The sequence below is a fragment of the Musa acuminata genome, chromosome BXJ2-1, assembly GCF_036884655.1.
Source record: "Musa acuminata AAA Group cultivar baxijiao chromosome BXJ2-1, Cavendish_Baxijiao_AAA, whole genome shotgun sequence".
NCBI classification, from domain to species: Eukaryota; Viridiplantae; Streptophyta; class Magnoliopsida; order Zingiberales; family Musaceae; genus Musa; species Musa acuminata.
This window is the reverse complement of record NC_088338.1, coordinates 4,988,938-5,012,036: the sequence shown is the minus strand read 5'-3', so window position 1 is coordinate 5,012,036 and position 23,099 is coordinate 4,988,938. Positions and strand designations below refer to the sequence as shown.

Genomic DNA, 23,099 nt, shown 5'->3' with positions numbered 1-23,099 from the left:
GCATATATATCGATCTAAAATTAAGACTCTGGACCTATCTCACCAATATTCATCCAAATATTATACTTTAGCCATTACAGTCCAATATTTAAATATAAATTTGTTAAAATTAGGAACTGCTAGTGGCAGCTGATGCACAGTGGTTTTCTCCTCTGTTTTTTTCATACAATTCATATGAGCGGGTGAAGAGAAAACTCATCACTAGTCATAAGCGCATGCCATCGCAGGATACACATTTGGACATTCTGATCAATTAATTTCAGATCAAGGACCAAAATTACTAGGGAACTTAAAGATACTAGTCCCACAAGAAGACATCATCTCATGTGGTTTTGTTAACAGTGGTTTAGGGTTTATACTTTACAATAAAGTACAGTATCAATTATCTTGCAGATTCTTCCCAAAAGACAAAGAAAAGAAAGCAAAAGTAACAGTAAGGTCTTCTAAGTACAGAAATGAACTGTCAACGATGAACCACGATTAAAAGACTATCCAGTAGATCTGATGAACAAGCAAAATCATAATGGATCCAATTGCAAATAATTCACAACACTTCAAGAATTACCTGAAGGCATGAATGATCACATGAATTTATGCCTGACCAATATTTGTAATTTTGCAAGCTGAACACAAGTCCCAAGTGTTGGTGCCATATACCACTGTACAAATTCTGGGATTGCGAAGCCTTCTAACAATGGCTTACAAACCTCCCAATTAAACTAAGACCTTAAGTACAACATATGCAATAAGATAACTTTGAATTTGGATGATGAGTTGCTGATAAACCAGATTGGTAGTTATGATGTGCTATTTACAGTTTAATCTGGAGACATTAAGAATGAAAGGATCAGAAGAAGTGGAACAAAACAGAAACATTGAACTCAAGATTGGCAAACAAAACCTCACCTAGCATACAAGTTGGAAGTCAGTTCCGCCGTGTATCCCAGTTAAGTAGGACCAAACTGCCATTTATTAGTGTAATGCTGTGGCAGATGTGCATCTCCTAAATAAAAGAAGGCCAGGCATGTTGCAGAAATCATTTAGCAGGTATCATTGAACACATCCAGCTCTTGAAACTTTTAAATAGGTAGCCATGGAAGCAAATTATTGTCTCCAAATTGGTCTCAAGGTTGAGAAGCTTCTGCTGAATCTTTGCTACATTTTGTTATAAGATCATAGTTGATAGAAGCCAGTTGTGACAAATTCTGAACAAAATTTACAGGATTACATTATAAGATATATAGAGCACAAACTAATAATAATCTAAACAATTTTGTTTCTGCAAAACTCTCACCTTAAAAGAAAAGTTACTAAAGGAATACTTCACAGAGAGTGTCGGTCCAAAGTCTGCCATACTGCCACATTGATCTCCCTGATCAAAGAAAATTTTAAAGAGAATTAGAGCTCCATTTAATAACCGATTTCATGAAATTGATTAAAAACACATCTCTGTACATCTTCATCCAAGATGGAGCTGTGAGGGCTGCTGCAGCAGCTCGTACTGCATGCATCAGACATATTATCGTATTCACGAGATGTTCCATGAAGCTGTTCGTCTGCTGCATTCCATGGATGGCGGCTGGCAAAGTAGCTTGTGTCATCATCACCTTCGGTTGAGGGGATGAATGCTACCTGTGGCAAGAAAACAACCTTTTTGTTTGTGTCACAAAAGCAGAAAACTTGGATGACAGTTAATCTCAGTCATGTAACCTTCTGCCTGGCGAGCATATCCCAATTGATGGTTCTGAAGAAAGGATGAGATTTCACCTGTCCTAGTGATGAAAAACTATGTCAGGCTTTACCACACAAATAAAATATGTTCATCAAGCTAAAAGAGATTTACCTCCCCAGCCCCAGTTGCTCCAAGTCTTTGGACTGGGTTCTGACTTAGCAATCTGAATCCAATGAAAGATCAAATTAGATAGTAGTTTTAGTTTTCAATTTCCTATAATGCATATTAAGGAATCTTGAGATTTTAATGCTCAACAAATCAAATAAACTGCACTAAAATGTATGATATAAATTCACAAAATATGAAGATATTAACTCTACAGATAAAGAGATAGAAATATGCACAGATGATATGCAAGACGAGTGAACATGGTTTTGCTAGGGAAATAGCCAAAACACTCAGTTCTAATAGAAAATAGGATAAAAATGTCTCTAAATATGAGACTGGTCAAACAAAACATTTGATCAAGTTAGTAATGCCCACAGATTTATATGCACATTTAAGGTCCTTTAGTATGACTAATGGAGTACATGCATTGGATAAGGTAGCATCTGGGATACTTCCTAAAATTATCTATTCTTAATCTCCCATCTGGTTGTGATGGTCATCCTCCATGTAACAAATATTTTCCGCTTCACTAGCTTGGTGTTGATAATACCTTCATGTTTGCTCATTAAGATCTTATTTTTCAAATTGGAGTTTACAGTTCATCTTAACATGTTTTTCTGATCCTATATGTCTTAACTTTGTGCAGAATCACATCTTAAACACAAACAGAATTTTCTTTAAGTAGAAATATACCCTGTGTAGTGGTAGAATCAGAAGAATATTGTACATATTGACCACAAACATCATTGTCCTATTTATGCATTGGGTATGTGAATATGGAGTAGCAAATTGTTGGCAGATTTGGTTATTTTCTCTTTGATAAAGGTTTCTTTGTTCTTTCCAACCAGATTTTGGCTAATCTAAGTCCCACGATCTAGCATTTACCTAAATGGATTTGTAACTTTGAATATTAAATAAGAATTGCATGGGTAGTTTCCTGAAGACGAAAACACTAATGGGTTAAATGTCACTTAGAACATAAAATGTTACCAGCTAGTCAGCTACCATATTCACTAATGTCATATGGTCAAGCATTGTAAATACAATATGAACATTTGATAAACAGAAAATAGTTATTCAGACTTTCTTCTGAATTTCTCGAAGTAGTGCACATCTATGGCCATCAGCTAAGTGACTGTTATAGACTACTACTCACTCCCCCTTATATAGGCTTATCAAATGTCAATATATTTGACAAATCATTCAGTATGGCAGGAGCAAAGCTGCTTATATTGACCCTCCTAAACCCTACAATGGTGGAGCCTCATGTGTTGGACCACCCTTTTCCTTTTATTTGACAATTCATGCAACATAGAAGATATCAAAGAAAAATGCGGTAATGTAATATTTTTCTAGTATATCACTTAAAGCGTTTTTGAAGAATTTTTCTGCAGACAATAGAAAAAGGTAAAAAAAAAAATATTGACTATAGCTCTCAGATCTTACTTATCAATCAAATCATGAGCCTCAAAACTCATCTCTTCTGGTACTTGTGGCCAAGGTATATCCCGATTCATAATATTATCAAAAATTTTCTGCAGTTAGCAAGATGAATGAATTTTGGAGAATATAAAAAGTACAATAATGAATGAACACAGTAAGTTCTCAAATAGTTGTATGAGAAAAACTGACAATAAGGAATCCAGGGATAAGCCGAATTATATGAAAATAATTGCATGGCATTGTTTTTGTTGTTATTCTTAATGCTGATCAACCTAGAACCTAACCTGAAAGGGCTAGTCCAAAGATATTAGTTCTTGGGTCATAATTATCCAAAATCTTTCCAATGAACATCCAACATAGAATTTAGGAAGCATCAAATGTGGCTAATGACAATCAAAATTAAGACCCTAATGATTACAATCTCAAAAACAAGTTAGAGCATCTCCTGATTTATTAAGACTTATACAATGATAACCTTATCTCATACTGCTGATTTAGGTATATTTTGAATTTAGATATAACATATTTCAGAATTCTGTAGCAGTTTAACACGACAATTTTTCACTTTCAGCTTAAGTGTTCAATATTTACGCCAGTGCAAGGGAAAACTGGTTTATGATGGCACCCTACACTTAATTGCAATATATTCTCCTTTTTTTTGCTTTAATTTGATGTTCATATATCTTGTCTAATATTTTAGGGGTAAATCTTGGCTCCACAGTAAGATTGCATATCTCCAATGTAAGTGTGAAGTGTTAAGACTTTTTATTCTATGTTCATAGATTTTGTCATATATTTTAAGGGTAAGCCTTGGTGCCACAGTAAGATTGCTTATTTTCAAACTAAGTGTCAAGGGTTAAACTTACAGAAACTACTTCTCTATTTACAAGGAGTAAGCAGCATATGTTGAGCCTCCCCAAACTCGAAGTAGTCTTGTACAGTGCACCAATTTTAGTTAACGAAATCATTTGCTTTGATATTTCTAGTTTCATTCTTACAAAACTTTTTAATTAGAATTGTGATCTGAAAACAAGGATTGTCATTCCATCATACTGGTCTCTAGGCGAATTGGAAGAAGCAAATCAAATTCAAATTATCAAGTGTATGCCATGTAAATCTTAATGTTGTTCGTACACTAATCCTTACTATATTAAATTAATTCCCAAAAACTCTTGAAAACTTAGTGGATTTTTAATTGCATACCTGTGGATGCTCTGCATTGAATGGGGGAATACCTACTAGAAGTTCAAAGAGGACAACACCCACTGACCACCAATCTGCAGTTCTGCCTACAATCCAGAGATCATGAGTCAAAATATTCAGACTTAAAGTGTAAAAGACATTTTTATGAAAACAGAAACACAAGGAGTGCATGTGAAGAGAAAACATTTTTCTTCTTCTTCAAAAATTTGGAAGCATACAAGTCTAACATGACAAACCATGTTGCATTCCTAGAAGTATCTCCGGTGCCAAATAATCAGGAGTTCCAACAGCTGATTGTTTTCGCCTCTGCTCTCGTTTTAGTGCTCGTTGTTCTGCTGGAATTGGTTCATCATCACCTAGGATAGCAGAACCGCTGACATCTGGACCTGATAAATCATCGGTGCTATTGATAAGACCAACCTTAGAGAGTCCAAAATCAGTCAACTGCATCACAAAATAAGAGACTTAATAAGCTTACAGATAATGTGATATTCGAAAAATAAAATAACATAGTGCCACAGTGCTAAACTTCAAAAGCAAAATGAGAAAACTCAAATGAGAAGCCATATTTGTTCCTATCACATTCAATTTTAGCTATCACCAAAAGCATAAGATGCAAATTATTTCACAATTTGGATAGAAACTTTGGCTTATTAAGGCTACAATTGGTAATTAACTTAGCTAACAGCTCCAACAATGGAATCCACCATTCCCAACCTATAAGAGAACCAAACGTACAACACTTGCCAAGAAATGACCTGAATTTCATATTTCAAACAGGTTTTTTGTTCTATCACTATGCTGAACTGGTCTCTCTCATATTATGGATTTCCGAAAGCTTGAGATCAGAAATTTAGGCTGTACAAAACAAAGAAATAAAATTCTTAACTCCTCTAATTCTCTTAGGTTATTATAAAAATCAGATTGTTCTGAAAATTTGTGTATTTATTTAAATTTTCATAGGTTTTTAGTTGATTAAGAGTTAAAATTTCAAAGTTTGGATAGACCACATAGTTGATTGAGGTTATTTTGTGCTGTAAGTAATCTAAAACCAGTGGTCAGCCATTAGTTTCCAAGTTTAAAGATGAATAAGTGTATAAACATTATCTTTTAGAAATCAAGCCTATCTTGAGCAAATTAGGATAAAAAATGGATGTCCTGTGGAACATTATTGAATGTTAAAATGTTAATGGATGTCCAATGGACCATTGTTGCAATCTCAAATACTTATGATGTTAGATATGGATTAGATTAATGTATAAGACTTGATGAACCTACTATTGATAACATCAGCGAGTGATCTAAAAAGCGCTAGGCACTAAGATCCCAAAATACCCGAGGCGCTAGGCACCTAGCCAAGCGAAGCGAGGCACTCTAAAATATTAAAATATAAAAAATATATAATACAATTGATAAATAATATTTAATCTATTGTTAACAGTATTTAATCCACTGTTAACAGTAGTTAGACGGCAGAAAAGATTCACCAACAGTGGAAAGTGGGGAAGGAGAAGACGACGATGATCGAGAAACTTTCGGACGACACCAGCGACGGTGGAGGAACCTGCTGATGGCAGCAGCAGTGGCTGAGGTTGCTTCGGACGATAGCAGTAGCAGCAGAGGAAGCTGTGGACAACGATGCCGTGGTGGAGGAAGCTTCAGATATGTTCGTCGGTGGCGAAGGAAGCTGCGATCCTCTCCCTCGACGGTGGAAGGAGCTGCATATGAAAGCAACAATAGCGAAGGAACAGTGCACAAATGCTAGACCTTCGGACCCATCTGTTGATGACAGAGGAAGCATCGTTCCTATATGTCGGAAGCAAAGGCAGCGACAGAGGAAGCATCAACAGTGGAGGCAGTGGCTGTGCACAAAGTATGGTTTATGGGTCAAGGTCGCAAGGGGGGTGGTTGGGTTTCTGTGTGTAGCGTTAGTAAAGCTATTTAGGTTAGTTGGTTTAATCGAACCAACTAAGCTACTATTCAACCGAACCATACTAAGTCTAGTTCTTCGGTTGCTTTACTTCAACTAGGCACTCGCCCAAGGCGCTTGGTGCCTGGGTTCATGCGAGCGCCCAGGTGACACTTTAATGAAGCGCACCACCTGAGCAAGCTTTGAGGAGCTCGAGCCTCATGTCACCCCACCTGAGCTCCTAGGCCAACGCCTATTTAAACCACTCACTTGAGGGAAGCTTTTTTGTTCACATGGTTAAAGTTAGTTGTGTTTAACTTATTGGGCTTGTAAAAGTATCTAGTCCGATCGAGATGAGAAAGATACATAGATTTGTGAGCCAAATTGGGCACTGCCACATGTGGATGGTGATGGAGCTGCTAAAGTGGTGCCCATATCCATTAGGAATTGATTTTGGATTTACTTTATGCAAGACTTGTGGGCTTATCGGTCGTTATTGGGCATAATCACTTTGACCCTATCATTAAGGACCATTGCATTCAAGGTATCAAATTTTGCCTAAACTGGTATGTACCCAATGCTATTTATTAGTCCAAGGTTGAACCAGCACATGGACCAGGACTTTTCACCACGTTCGGATTGGTAAGCATGTTACCACTCGAAAACCTGCAGAAACTAGGTGGAGTGAACCAGCACATATTACCAGGACTTTTCACCATGTTTGGATTGATAAGCATGTTACTTGAGAACAAATGAAATATGGTGTACATGTATAGTAGATATGCAAATATTGTTATTTTAACCTTTAAGTAGTTTACTTGAGAACAATCATATAGTGAAGTCATCTTCCAATTAATTGCATATATATAATATACCATGATATCAGCTGCATTATAGAGGACAAGAACAGCCAATTATCTGCATTTACTGCTATGCTATTTTGTTGCAGACCTCAATGCATTAATTAAAAGTATAAAAGAGATTTGTGCAAACAGACATAAATATGGATCCCTTCTAAAGTTCCTAATTCCTATATCAAAGATTAAATGAAAACAGAGGATCTGAATTTGGCAAAATCTCATAAGTTTATTATTCTATAACCTAATGGCATAGAAATACCCACTACTAGTTCCAGTAATTGAAAATTTAGATTCAAATTCTAGGTTTGCAAGATTTTATTAGAACAAGTTACAAGTTGATTGTATTTGAGTCTTCATTCTAATTTCTAATCTAATTTGATAAACCTTGTTTTTTATCTGCATGAACATAACATAATTTATCCAGCACAATTAGAATTTCAAAATCACAATGAATTTGTCTCCCCTTGCTCAATGGAAACATAATTCATGTATCAGTAGCAATGGCAATATCAATTTGTAGTATATATGTTGAGATCTATCAAATCTGTCAAATCTGCTGTGATTTGATTTGATATGTCAAGATCTGCTACGATTTGATTCTTGACATGCTACCTTATTTGAAGTGATAGACTAGGCTATGATTGCTGATTCATTCCTAGTTGTATTACCTTATTTGTGTACATTTGCTAGTTATATATTTCCTAGATTAGCACTTGGATTTATTTAGGTAGCTGTTTCCTTTCTTCTTTTCTCTTGTTTGACTATATGTACTTCATCTTGTATACAAACAAAAGTGACAACTGAGAAACTCTCTTCTTCTATTGTCTTGTTCATGGTATCAGAGAAAGGTTAAGTTCTGTTTTTCTTTTTCTACAGTCTGTAGTATACGGCAGATTAGTTTCTTTCTCTCAGCCTTCATTGTCGAGTGATTCTTCTTGTTTCCAACCATGTCAGAAACTCTTTAAGTTTGTTTCTAATCTTCCTAAACCTGCCCACACTCAAATCTTCCCTTCAATTAGAAAGCCATACCCTCCAAATCTGTACCGTTAAACTAAGTAGGAGAAATTTTATAGAGTGGTCTCAATCCATGAGGCTCTTTCCAATGAGTAAAGGGAAGTTCAAGTATGTGAATGGGGCTGCAAAGGTACCAGCCTTGGAATATGCTTCACACGAAACTTCAGAGATCGAGAATGCGACATTCAAGTTGTGGCCGCTTCACTTCATGCAACCAGAAATCAGCAAGACATAGCTTCTTCTTCCTACGACTAGAGATATTTGGGATGTTGTCAATAAAACCTACTCTAACGTAGATTTTACTTCTCAGATTTTCCAAAGCAAAAGGCAAATTCAAAAGACAAAGCAAGGTACATCAAGCATCACAGATTACTACAATAATCCGCAAGGTCTATTGGCTGAATTAGACCTATATCAAAAATCTGAAGATCGAATCTGCTGCTGACACTAAAAAACTGAGAAACTTGTTGGAGATGGAGAGGGTATTTCAATTCTTATTGGGGTTAATTTCTGAATTTGATCAGGTATATGATCGTGTTCTTAGTAGACAACCTTTTCTTGATCTTGATGAAGCATTTACCCTAGTTCGAAGTGCAAAAAGCCAATAGGAATTGCTAAGCAGTAAAGAAATAGATTATGGCAAGAAAATAGTGGAAAACTCTGCCTTGGCAAGCTCAAAGATACTTCCCAATGCCGAAGACAACAAGAAAGATGGGAGATGGTGTGATTATTGCAAGAAACTAAAACAAACCAAGGAGACATACTAGAAACTGCATGGTAAACCTTAAAGCAATGCAGGCAACCACAGAGATTCAAGTTGGAGGAAATACAGGGGGTTTCGAGACACCTTTGTTTAGTAAGGAATAGCTAGACATTTGCATGGACTTCTTAGCCAAACTTAAACCACCACAAATCCATATCCTACATGTTCTCTTGCAAAACAAGGTAATATTCCAACTGCCCTCCACGTTTCCTCTAACCAAGCACTTTGGATAGTTGATTCAGGTGCTAGTGATCATATGACCAGTCTTTCTCACATGTTCTCCTCCTATACTCCTTGTCCTGGGAACATTAAAGTTTGTATTGCTGATGGATCTTTGTCACCAGTTGCAGGAAAAGGTTCTGCTGTTCTCTCAAAGAACCTAATTTTGAAATCTATTCTGCATGTTCCTAACCTATCCTGTAATCTCTTATCCTTAAGCAAACTCACAGAAGATTCAAATTACGTGGCTAAATTCTTTCCATCTCATTATGAGTTTCAGGATATGGGCTCGGGAAGGATGATTGGCAGTGCTAGAGAGGTTAATCAACTTTATTACTGTGAAGGTAATGCTTCCTTCGATGGACAAGCTTAAGCTGTAGGCAGTTTCTCTTCCTTTTATGATATGGATGAAATAATGTTATGGCACTATAGATCAAGGATTTTAATTTTGAATAATACCACCTGTACCGGGCGATACATACCGGTCCGCCAACAGACCGGTACACGTACCACCCCCTACTAGGCGGTACTGTCAATTGGGGTTGTTTCCACCCCGTTACCACCCTAAATCAGTTAGTGACGGTCGATTTTGACCGTCGTTGCCCGCTACCGGGTGGTATTAGCCGAGGGACAAGAAATAAGAGGGAGAAGAAAAGGGAGAACCTGGAGATCTGACGCCGCTCTACCTCGACGATCCCGATCCGTCGCCGCACTTCCTCGCTGGACGTTGCATATGAGATGTTGCCTCCTCCTCGCTTGAGGCGACGAGGCCTCGATGTCGTTGGCGATTTCTCCTCATCCGCGCGGGGAGAAGAAGACTCAGCGATGTTACAGGGAGAAGACATCGAGCATCGTCAAGGCAACGTTTCTTCTCCCCATGCGAGCAAATGAAACGAGGCGACGTCACCTCGTCGCCCTTTTTTGCGCAGGAAGAAGAAAACTTCAATTTCTTCTCCCCACGTGGGCAAAAAAACGAGGTAATGTCGCCTTTTTTTAAAACTTATATATACACACACACACACACACACACAAAGAGTTGTACACCAGAACGTACCGCTCAGCATACTCGTACCGTACCGAGCTAAGCTTGATACTCTGATACGGTAAGAAATTACGAACCTTGCTATAGATTAGGTCATTTTAATTTCAAGTACTTGAACAAGTTGATTCATTAGCTTTTCAAGAATAAGAATATCTTTCAAATTATCAACTTGCCAAACATCATCATGTCATGTTCCCTTCATAGCCATACAAACCATCCCGACCTTTTTACTTAATCCATAGTAACATTTGGGGGCCTTCAAAAGTCAAAAACATTACTAGAACTAGGCGGTTTATTACTTCTATTAATGTTCATACTAGAGTTTGTTCAGTATATTTGTTAAAAGAAAAATCTGAAACTGCTATGGTGTTTCAAAACTTCTACACTATGGTCAACACCCGATTCCATGCCCAAATGCAAATCCTTAGAACTAATAAATGGAGGAGAGTACTTCAAATCCATTCTTAAAAACTTTCTAATGGAAAAGGACATTATCCATCAAACTTCTTGTGTTGATACACCCCAACAAAATGAAATAGATGAAAGGAAAAATCGTCATCTATTAGAGGTAGCTCGGATAGTTATGTGTACCACAGGAGTTCATAAATATATTTGGTAAGAGGTTGTCCTAACTGTATCTTATTTAATTAATAGGATGTCAACCCAACTACATAATTTTCAAAAACCCCTAAACATCCTCCTACAAACCTATCCACAAACTCGAATCTTTAGTAATTTGCCTCCAAAGATGTATAGTTGTATAGCATTCGTTTATACACATAGTCATAACAGCACCCAAAGTCTTCAATTTCAAATAATACTGTCCGGTACGGGCAGTACATATCGGTCCGTCCACAGATCGATACATGGACCACCCGTTACCGAGCGGTGTGTGTGTGTGTGTGTGTGTGTATATATATATATATATATATATATATATATATATATATAAGCTGACGTCGCCTTTCCCTTCTCCTATGTGAGGTGACGCGACGTCGCCTTTTATAAAATTATTTATATATAAAAATATTTTAAAATATAAATATTATATATATATATAAGATTTTTTTTACTTATATATATATATATATATATATATACAACGTTACTTTGGCGATGTCGCCGAATTTTTATTTTATTATATTATATATATATATATATATACCTATACTGAATGATATAACGCTCGGTATATAGTATCATACCATACCGAGTGAATGTCGAAACTCTGGTACGATACGATATTTCAATCCTTGACAGCACCAAACTTGATCCATGAGCAAACAAATGTGTTTTTCTAGGCTTCTCACCAACTCAGAAGGGATACAAATACTTTAATCATCTTACAAAATAGTTTTATGTAAGTATAAATGTCACCTTTTTTTTTTAAATCAACCTTATTTCTCCCAAACTTCTCTTCAAGGGGAGAACCATTTGAAAGAGAAGTTTTAGAAAACTATTATAACCAAGGTATGCAATTTCGAATAATACCATCCGGTATATATATATATATATATATATATATATATATATATATATATATATCGTATCGTACTGAGCGTATGTCGAAACGCCGGTACGGTACGATATTTCAAACCTTGATTATAACCCTACCTATGAATTCTCCTTCTAGATTCATTCCTAGTATATCTCCTTAAAGTTCACCTTCTGAATCCATTCCTCTCACAATTCTACCTTCTTAGACACAACCTATTTTTTGTACCACCAATTCAATAGTATAACCCCAATCTATTATTCCAGAACATGAAAACTCTGATGCGGTGGGAGACTTAGTGAAGGATAAACAACAATCAAAGATACATGTCTATACAAGGAGGCGTAACTGACAAGGTTTGAGGCAACAACCACACAATGCTTGCCAAGAGTCAGCTTCGAGTGCAACTGATCATGAAACTACAGGTATTCTAAACCATTCTTTATGCCTAGAACCTGTAAGTTTTAAGATCTTGATATTCCTATTACTCTTAAAAAAGAAACGAGGTCATGTACCATTTATTTTATTTCCAATTTTGTGTCATATCACAAATTATCCTCTTCTTTCAGATCCTTTGTTTCTAGCCCAACCAACAATACATCAACCAATAGCCCAAATTTTGTGTCATATCACAAATCAGATCCTTTGTGTCATATCACAAATTATGTGAAAAACTGATAGCCCAACCAAATTCTGTTTTTCAGATCCTTTGTGTCATATCACAATTTTGTGTCATAGCCCAACCAACAATACATCAACCAATAATATATTATTGATTATCCATAGAGTAATTAAATATTCAAATAAATCAGTCGATGGAGAAAATGTGATTATGTGTAAAGAGAAAAGGAGAAATCAAGTGTATAATAGGCCTATTAGCTCTTTGTCCATGTCACTCCAAATTATATTATATATCATAAATTACATTGTTTTGTATTTTAACATAGCAATCACCTAAGAAAATTTCTTACAAATGCTTGCATTTTCTCTCGTAAACTAAAGAAATTGCTTAAGAAAAAGACGATCTGATGCATGGGGCTCTCGCTAGGGAGGATTAGCTCATGGAACTTGATTTCACCGAACTGATATGTATGAACCGGTGTTTACCTGTCGGGGTGTGAATGGGTACTTACACTGCACCACCTTGGGCAGTTTGGTCTGGTCCAGTTTTAGACAAATGGAGACGGCTCATGATTGGTGAGCCCTCTCCACCTCCTTGTCACCTGACTGCCACCACCACCACTGCTCGTCCACCTGATGCCCACTTCTTCCTCCTCCTACCCCCACCTCTCTCTCTCTCCCTCTCTCTCTCTCCCTCGAAAATTGTATACTTTATATCTTTTACTGTTATAGATGAAGCTCAATGAGCTTGTATCATCCTACAAACATTTAGAATAAGAGAATCTATTTTTCGTTGACATTTCAAATATTTAAAGTTCTAGTTATAATAACGATGAGTAAGGGTGATTTGTAGGCAAGAGAAGAACTGAGTAAACCGATACTGACCTTAATGTGACCATCCCAAGCAATCAACAAGTTATCAGGCTTAAGGTCTCGATGAATTACATTCAGAGAATGCAAGTATTCCAGAGCAAGAACCTGAAACATTATTTCTACAGTTATACCAGAGCAAGATTCTGAACCATTATTTCTCCAGTTATATCAATCTTCACATATAAAATATTCCCAGGTGTAAATTATGTAACAAAATGGATCATACCTAGATTTCTAAAGACAAAAGATTTGTTACTTACTACTTCAGCCACATATGTACGTGCCATATCTTCATCCAAACAGCCTAAATTTCTTAGCAATGAATATAAATCCCCTCCATTTATGTACTCCATCACAAGATAGAGATTTTCCCTACATGTGAAGGAGTAGAAGAAGCGCACCTGTGTATTCACAAATTAAAATTAAATACACACCTGAAGTAGTTGGGATGCTGAATGTTAACCAGAAATACTTACCACAAAAGGGTTTCGAGCTGATATCAGAATGTTACGTTCAGCTAAAATACTTTCAACTGCATTCTTGCGTACCATATCAGACTTTTTAAGAACCTACATTTATACAGAAAAAATTAGCATGTTCATTGATAAAATTTTTGTAACTCATAGGATTTCAAGTCAGGAGATATTATAGTGGAGAAAGTATAACATTCAGTAAGATATGATGAATTAGGACTCATTTATCAAGTAGTAACCTAATGAATTGTGGCCACAACTATGCAGCTTTAGAAATCTATGTACTTTAAGACAACCAGGCATATCATTACTATTGATTTTGTGTTACACAAATAAAAGTCTACTTTAAACCTGATAACATATCTCAGGTTATAACAAGACCTTGGGATGGACTTACATAGTATGTACCTATTGTTTAGTCATCCCATTTTTTTCATTTTTAAATGTTTGAATGTTTTTTCTCACTAAGGTGAAGCAAAAAAAGAATGTGGCATCCCAAGGGCATTATAATGTTGTAGGAGTGCCTTTTTGTAAACTAATGAGAGACATGTGACGTTCACAAGTAGGAGAATTAGGAGATATTACATCTAGGTGATTATCGCAGATATGGATAATGAGGATAATGTAATGGATTGTAGAATCTACAAAGACCCTTGTCATAACACAGAGAAATGGACGTGAGAGAGTAACAACAGGCTGCAGTGCATTAATGAATCTTGTCACTGTACCTGGAAACCAAAGCATTTGCATTGAATAATTTCTGAAGGAACTAATTTTTCTAGTATTTCTTTAACATCAACACACAACTGACTTCAAAAGATACGAATATGTTTCATGAATAAACCCACCCCATATAATTAAGAATGGTAATTAAAATGTTGAATTATGCTTGAAAAGGCATGACCAGATGGAAATGGCTAGTATCAAAAATGGAAGAAACAAAGATAACACGACAAATATACAATCAGAAAAGACATGATTATTCATTAATGTTCTTCTGATGTCCAATTTAGGTGATAAATCCAATAATATTACCTTTATTGCAAAAAGGTCGCCTGTGACTCTTTTCCTTGCAAGGAAAACCCTTCCAAATGCCCCTCGGCTTATTGGTTTTATGATTTCAAAATCCTCGATGGATGTTCGATCCTTTAACTTTGCACCCAAGGTTCTACCATTCCCCAAAGATCCATCATCTACTATCACACTTGAGACATCTTTAATCCCATCATCGATCTGCCCACATAGATGTATGAATTTCTCCCTGTTGAACTAAAAGGATTAATCAAAAGTACACAATTGTCTAAAGAACAACAAATTCTGAGTAACACTATGGTTTTTTTTTTCAGCTAAAATTTGTATTTTAAAACAAATAATTCAGTGTTAAAACTCTTGATCTCATTCTGGTAAGTCTCTCATTAATGTCAAAAAATGTTAGAACAATGAAAAAAAGCAACCCATCTGAACATGCAATCTGCAATAGAAATTGTAACTCACTGTAGTAACTTTGCAATCTGTCTTCCAAATGTCTCAACAACAAGTCCGTCGACCTTTCTAGTATCAACAACAGCATTTAAATCTTCTAAACAGGAGCTCAAGTCCTCAAGTGAACTGTAATTGCAAGTTTTTATTCTGGCAATGCAGCGAACTATATCCAATAAACTCTCTATCTGCCAATGCATGATACAATAGAAGTTCAATAAAAGATGAATCACAGTGTCTAATTGAGATAAGGATTAAGCACTAAGTTCCGTTAAGACATTTCAATTAAAAAGCTTCAAAGATGAAACAATATAATAAATTCTGAGAATTACAAGAAATGTTTTGCTTTATAAGTTGATCAGCTCAGAATAACTAGCATAAGTAGACAACCCAGCATGATGCTGCAATTCCTCTAACTGATCAATCAAGCTTGAACGCCATTCCAGTTTCTAAGGCAATATAGCTATAATGCAGTTTTATCAGGTTATTTTGGAAATATACTATAGTGACATACCATAGTGAATTATTCTGAACTATCGACAGAAATTGAGGCTGGAAAGTAAGGACTGAGCCAACAGTGCATGTTTGTCATCTTAATGCCTCAAGCTATCTTGAGGTAGAATCATATTGATTATTTACATCAGGTTAAAACATGATTCCATGTATCTCATTTGAGACATTTTATTAACCAGGAGATCCAGACCCTCCAATGCAACATGTCCGCCTTGCATTGTGCAAGTCTCAATTGACACCTTTTAGGCTCACAAACAAACCTCAAATCTGAGATCAGCCTGATACCCAGATCCAACCCACTTCCCATCCGTTTCAACCTGAAATCAGTCCCCTTTCTGCTTGTTCATTCGTTCTATCTCAATCTCATTATCGAATCTTCTTTCTTAAATCAAATTTCAATATCAAGCAAATCAAATTCAATCTCAAAATTGTTCTTCATTTTTTCCAAAGCAAGGTAAATCTGAAGCTAAACTTCTAAATATTTTCATTCAGTTGTTCTCTATATGCCTTGACTGAAACTTTGTTTTTATGCTTATAGGTTTGCTCACGATTTCATGCTTGATTTTGGCTTTCTTACATCTACTTTATTTGTTCAAATAAGGCTGTATCTGTGCACGTCTAGCATAGATTACCTAAGTCTAAGTTGGATCCACTTGGTTCCATCTCAAATCCAGCCTAGAACCATCTAAATCTAGACTAGATCAACATGAAACCAGCCTAGATACATTCTGGTCCAGCCACAATCCATGCAGAGCCAGCGTGAATATGTAAATATAAGCTAGAACCATGGCTAGATCTGAACAAATCCAACCTAGATCCCTATAGTTCTAACCTAGTTCTAGTGTGGATGTGTAGATTTATGCTAGAACTTCTTAGATCCACTCTAGATCAGCATCGATCTCCCCTAGATCCTTACAGATCTAGCCTAGTTCTATGTGGATCTAGGCTGTCCTCATGTGGATTAAGACTAGAACCACATGGATGTAGCTAAAATCTACATAGATCTATCCCAGATCTGGATGGATTCAGCCAAGAATTATGCAGATGTAGTCTAGATCCACATGGATTAACCAGTATATATAAAAAATTGTCAAATCCATGTAGATTTATGCTAAATTCACATTAGTCCAGCTTAAATTCATGCAAATCTATAGTAAATCTAAGTTGTTTTCTAACAATTACATAAATATTAAAACTACAAAAAAGGGCATACCCTTGCATGAAACTCCCATCAATGTAAGGTCCAAGGAGTGTTATTGTACGCAACCTTACCTCTACATATAGAAAGGTTATTTCCATGACTCGAACCTTGATCTCCCAAGTCGCAAAAGAGCAACCTTACCAGTAATAAGGCCCACCCTCTAAATTTTTAAAACTATGTATGTGAAATCATTTAAAAATTATTGTAGTAAGATAGCACCAAATTAGCAAATAACCAACCCGGCATGATAACGCACTCATTGCTTGGAACACCATCATCATTGGTAGTGCATCCATAGGGACTATGTTGATCATAGTGGAGGAACAACCAGGATGAAGTATCATTTGGTCAGTAAATCTCCAAATATAGCTAAATATGTGTAGGTCCCTCAAGATATTAGATGAATATTCAACAGAGTTGAATGCTTGGATTCAGTATAAAACAGAGAAGTAGAACTTAGATAGGTGACCATCCAAGCTGCCTATATATAATGATCACAAAAGTTGAGAGGACAATGTGTAGGACCCCAAGGTTGTGCACGACATTTGCATGTCATTATATCACTATTACATATATTATGAGGCATGAGAGACAAACATCAATGTGATCCATCTCAACTGCCACTGAGACAGACCTGTCTCAGTTGGATTGGTCTTTCAATATAAGATATTATGGTGGTAGAATCGGCCTGATCTAGGCAAGAGAGTCAGTATGAGGCAACCCAACAACAATGGTGTCCATGAGATAGGAGTCTCAGTATGAGACAACCAGCACCAATTCTAGGGCATTAGGGGTCTTGTGAGATATTTCAGCAAAATGCCACCTCTTGATGCTGATTTTGATCCGATGATACTCTCCCCTCGGTGTGCAGATAGATCAGGATCCCTTCCACCACCAAAGTGAAGGGAGATACAAGAAAAGTAATTACAATTAGTTTAACTTCAACACATTGCTCCACATGCAACTCGAGATACTTACTTGCAAAATTGCAATCCATGATGTTTCATTCAGAAGGATGGTCTCAAAAGACAGCGCCATTTTTCATATGACTTTGCTAGGTACAACTTGAATTTGTTGTTGAATCTCAAGAAATAGTGGACTTGGATAGTGCGACCCTCATGTGTGATAACTGAACATCAAAATATTTTAGGTGTATTATAACAGAAGAATTATCTTTCACAAGTTTGTTAATGAATACATTAAATTTACTATACATTGTATGTACAAGTCAGACTAAGACTACGATGGATGGATTTAGAGGATACTATATAGTTTATGAGGTGGCTAATGATAGCGATAATTTCAAGAAGATTGTACAGCTTACGCACATGCAAGGTTATCTTTTCTAGGCAACATCTATGGCTGACATCGCATTGGTGATAGCTATTTATATTTGGGGCAATTAACCAAAAGTTATAGAAAGAAAAAGAAAATTTTGTATATGATTTTTATTTACTTAGAGAAAGCCTATAGTAGAGTCCCAAGCTATATATTATAGTGGATTTCAGACAAGGTGTATGCACTAATCATATTGATATTATATAATCAAATTTTCTATAATAAATCATGCATTTTAATAACAATCAACATGTTGGTCCATTGTAGTCCATTTAGATGTAAATTAGAGCTTAATGTATAAAAAATCAAGCCTAGATTCTTGTAAATCTAAGCTAGATCCTTGTGTTTCTAAGCTAGATCCATGAGGATTATGGCTATAAAGTCACGGTGCACTCTAACCTACTCATACTTGCCGTGGTCATACTTGCCCCAAGTGCCTCCTACCACATGGGTCGTTCATGATAATGGAGCAACAACTGCTACCATGTTATTGCATCAATGGTATACTATTTATTGGTGTCTCTTAAAATATCAAGGGAGTAATTTCATGTATGGGTCTGTAGAGACACCATTTTGATTTACAGTTTCATCACATCGACTTATCGAGTACCCCGATCCACCTATCATTGACTCACTTTGATCATTTTGGTGGTAGTATTAGGTATATGTTTTACTTTTACACCTAATTAATTATACTTATATGTTAGTCAGAACTTAGAACTCCTTTCTGTGTACATGTATTCTTTAGAATTTAGATACTGTATTTGATTCTTATCCAATATATATATATATATATATATATATATATATATATATATATCAATTAGGTATTTTATTGTTTTCTATATTACAATCACTTCATTGTTATCAACGTATTTGCCAAGAATAGCTATAAAGAACTCCAAATTAGTATTTCCTTTTATGAGTCATTTGTATTTGCCAAAAATGGTCCATCTAGTTCCAAATAAAAGAAGAAAAGTTATTGTTCTAAAAGAAAATTATTGTTAGAATGCACATTTGAGGGAATAAAAATACAAATATCAACTGTACCAGTTAGTATGAACTAGTATTTATCAATCTAACCAAGTATTGATATTGAAACATATAGTTCAACACCCATACAACTTACTTTTTATGAAATTATATTAGGTGGCATAGGTCGATATATCATCAATAGAAATGGCACCACTATCTGATAGAATAATGGGACCGGTGTCGCACTGAAATTTAGATATTTGAAGGGGCATGTATCTTATTCTACACTATGTTAATAAATCCTATAAAGTAAAATTGATAGGAATCAGTGAATACAACGATATGTACATAGAAATACTTATACTAAAAAATACTCAAAGAATGCTGAGGTCATTTTCACTGAACTAGATCCTCTAAATGGAATGGCAATGATATAGAAATTTAGACTGAGATCTAATGCTTGGTTGGACATAATTTGGTGCTATTATATAGTTTAGGAAAAAAATGTAGCATTTGTACAATGTCATGACGGGAACCTACTGTTAGAAAGCAAGTTTTGAATACCAGTTTGTGTACCAATATTGAAATGCATAGCTTGATAGTTGACACTATAATTTTTTTTTTTTTTATTCAATGGCACTGATGGTATAGGTGATATACCACCTGCCGATTGTATTGGTCTGATGGTTCTTGAAACTGTTACGGGATCAATGTTAAAAACTTGGTTAAAGGTATAACAAACATCCAATGACTAATTAGGCCTATTCTTGGGTCATTTCCTTTTTGATATATATACATTCTTTCAAAAACTAAGTTTCTTATTTAAAGATCGGTAGCCCTCAAAGGTTTTTGTCTACAAACAGATTAAGAAACAGTAAGCAAATATCAAACGCTAAAGGCTAGATATTGAAACATTTATAGCTTCTTTTTTTTGCATAAAGATGTTTTGTAGCTGAACTTCAGTAAACCCCAAGTACAATAGTTCATTCGGGCAACACAAAGGATGCCAAGCAAGCAACAATAGCTGGGAAGATGAGAAAGAATGACAGAAACAAAAGCACTTCTATTAGAAGAAACAAGGTTCCTCGCCTATTATTTTGCATGATCAAGATGTAAATTTCTCGCTCAATTGTTGCGTAAGGAATAATTTGCTAGACCAACTATTAAACCAACTTCGGTACCAGAAAATTTATGACAGCCTTATGTGAAATAATATGGTTAAGAATAAACAAACCTGCTGAAAGTTTTCATGATCAGCAAATGCCTTGGTTCCAAGCAACAGCAAATCAATCTGGCTAGTTCGTGGTGTCATTATTGGTGATTGCGGGGTCATACTTCCTGATGATAAAGCACTCCGTGAATTGCTTGACGTTACAGGTAGTTCATTCAAATTACTTGCAATTAGATTACCAACAACTACCCTATCCACAATTTCTGCAGAAGATAAATAGGACAAGTTATTATGACTCATAGACAGGACATCTGATCCTTCACTTAATCATGAAGCACCAATTTTAACAACCTCACCATGGATTTCTACAATATCTGTGTTCTTTGGTGTGCAGGATGCCAGAATTCTCTCAAGTATTTCAGCAACTCCATCCAGCCTCTCATCAATAGTTAAACCCTTTGAATAACATCTATCAGCAATCGTGCATACTCTAAAATGACCCTCGGCATATATAGTCGGTATCTCAAAATCACAAATCCTACATATCATTTTTGGCTTTACATCAGCTGGAATTTGTTGATCTCCAGAATAATCAGCAGAAGCTACTTCTTCTGCCTCGGGCAATGGTTCCGTTGAACTTGCTAGGACCCCAAGGTCTTCTGTGCTAGAAGCCAATTTGGCTCTCTCTATCGGTGGCAGTGAATCTAAAACCTTTTTTGAGGGGTACTCATTCTTGTCATGGAATCTCTTCTGATTCTTCTCATTCGCTGATGGAAGCTTCTTCCAGGACGAAATCCTAGCTCTACTAGAAGGAGAATCTATTTGTTGACTAGAAAAATCATGATTAAGGAACCTATGCTCTTGGATCCTCTTCATGATGATCCTTTCCTTTGTATCCTTAGAACCCAATGAGATCTTGAAGCTCCCATCTCTCGATTCAGGATAAAATCCCAGGTCGCTAAGCTGGTGTAGCCCGAGAATATGTTCGTGCTCTCTGTAAGCACCCTCTTTCTGGAACTGAATCAACCTAGTGCACCTAGTGAGGATGAAAAGAATGCGAGTATGGACTTGCTTGAGCGTGCCCATTGGCAGTTCCTGGCGGCGGTCATCCAGATTCTGGACTATCCCCTCACAACTTGACCAGAATTCATCTGGCGACATCTCTGCACAATTCTGGGTTACCACCAGAAGATCCTCCAGAGGCTCCCGCCATTCAGGATGTGCATCCGTGTCCTTTTCGAGTATGCCCACCAAATCGCCCGCCAATACGCCTAACTCCGAGTCAACTTCTTCCTTCAACCGTTTGAATTTCGAGCGAATCACACCCATTATTTCCTATAAAACAACCATGGCATTGAATGAAATAAAGCGATTTGTCATCAAGATCCAACTTAAACTAAAACACAAAGCAAGAGAATAAGAACGAGGCAATGCATCACCTCCGGGCTGCTGAGACCTCGGAGCTTGCGGATCGGGATGTGGTGGGTTCTTTTGGAATTCAACTCATGGGAGAAACTCTTGACGTCGGTGGGGGCCCGCTTCCGGCGGCCGCTCGTAGCACGGAGAATGGCGCGGAAGCGAGGGGACTCAATCTCCTTGGCGGCGTTAAATTTGACACGGTGGCTACCACCACCACGCTGCCATAGGATTTTCATCAAACACCATCCGTCATGGCATCCCAAACGCGAATCACACCAAGAACCCCCATGGGATTTTCATCAAACACAAAAGCGACGAACCTTGGAGAATCAAAGAACACGGATTGCCTTACCTCCATATCAACACAGAAATCGGCTTCGGGGTTGGAATTGGTCACCGGAGCCTACTTCCTCCCAACACCAGAAAAATTATCGAACAAACAGATCAAAAAACAACAATAATTGGGGACAGATTTGGTAGGAAAAAATCTACAAACACAAGATAAAGAATGGGAAAAGAAAAATTCGATGGGTTGGAACGGCCATCATCGGCCTCGATTCCTATGTTATTTGTTCGTTTAATTTTGTTTCTTCTCTCTCTATTAAAAGCCCGCGGAAATCCAGCTCGTCTTCGCGTTCGCTGCACCCGCGGTGAGACTTAAATGTCGTGAAGACCGCGATTTCGCCGTGACGTATCCGTTTCGCGAATCAGAAATGAACACGTAGTTGGTATAGACTAAGCCTTGGGAAACCTGTCCTTTTCTGCTCCTGGGTTTTGTTTAATTAGGATTGATCGTTATATTATTAAATCGATGGCGACTTTTAATTGTGAGATTATTCGAGAAAAAAATTAATTGCCCTATTAATTTAACCTAAAGTGATATAAAATTTACTTCGATTTGGTTGCAACTTATTCAAATAGGAAAACAATAAGGATTTGGTTGCCATATATTCAAGTAGGAGAATAACAAGGATGACAAGATGAGTATATATTACGGTAAATTATTAGTGTTTCGAGTGTTGGGAATTTAGAGTTATATAAAGCCCTTAAATCATCTCACTCAATCCCCACTCACATTCTTATATAAATATAAATAAAAAAAATTTCTCATCATCTCTACATGAGAAAAATATATTCTCACATCTTACTCTTCTCATCATAGATATTTATTAAATAATTAAATCATAAATTTTAATATTTTCTCAGAAGTCTTTTTGGAATGTTTCGTTTGTTCACGATAAATCTTTT

The 23,099-nt window shown here is 36.4% G+C and overlaps 1 protein-coding gene across 4 annotated transcripts; it reads right to left on the bottom strand.

Annotated features, from left to right (window-relative positions):
• Positions 1-504: 504 nt before the first annotated feature.
• On the bottom strand, positions 505-22,395 carry LOC135584003 (probable serine/threonine protein kinase IRE). Of its 4 annotated transcripts, XM_065092553.1 has the most exons (18): positions 22,204-22,395; positions 21,872-22,069; positions 20,789-21,767; positions 20,496-20,695; positions 15,250-15,422; positions 14,791-15,016; positions 13,759-13,851; positions 13,543-13,683; positions 13,295-13,387; positions 4,723-4,930; positions 4,487-4,572; positions 3,287-3,375; positions 1,844-1,895; positions 1,711-1,767; positions 1,456-1,632; positions 1,295-1,372; positions 907-1,205; positions 505-823 (listed from the first exon to the last, which is right to left on the bottom strand). In XM_065092553.1, the coding sequence occupies exons 1-17, from the start codon at positions 22,207-22,209 to the stop codon at positions 1,125-1,127; spliced, it is 2,937 nt and encodes a 978-aa protein (XP_064948625.1). In that variant the 5' UTR covers positions 22,210-22,395; the 3' UTR covers positions 505-823; positions 907-1,124. The 4 variants fall into 4 exon arrangements, with proteins under 4 accessions (XP_064948625.1, XP_064948624.1, XP_064948626.1 ...); XM_065092552.1 differs by lacking the exons at positions 505-823; positions 22,204-22,395 and having other exon boundaries at positions 985-1,205; positions 21,872-22,185; XM_065092554.1 differs by lacking the exons at positions 505-823; positions 907-1,205; positions 1,295-1,372; positions 22,204-22,395 and having other exon boundaries at positions 1,557-1,632; positions 1,711-1,772; positions 21,872-22,188.
• Between the last annotated feature and the right edge of the window lie 704 nt (positions 22,396-23,099).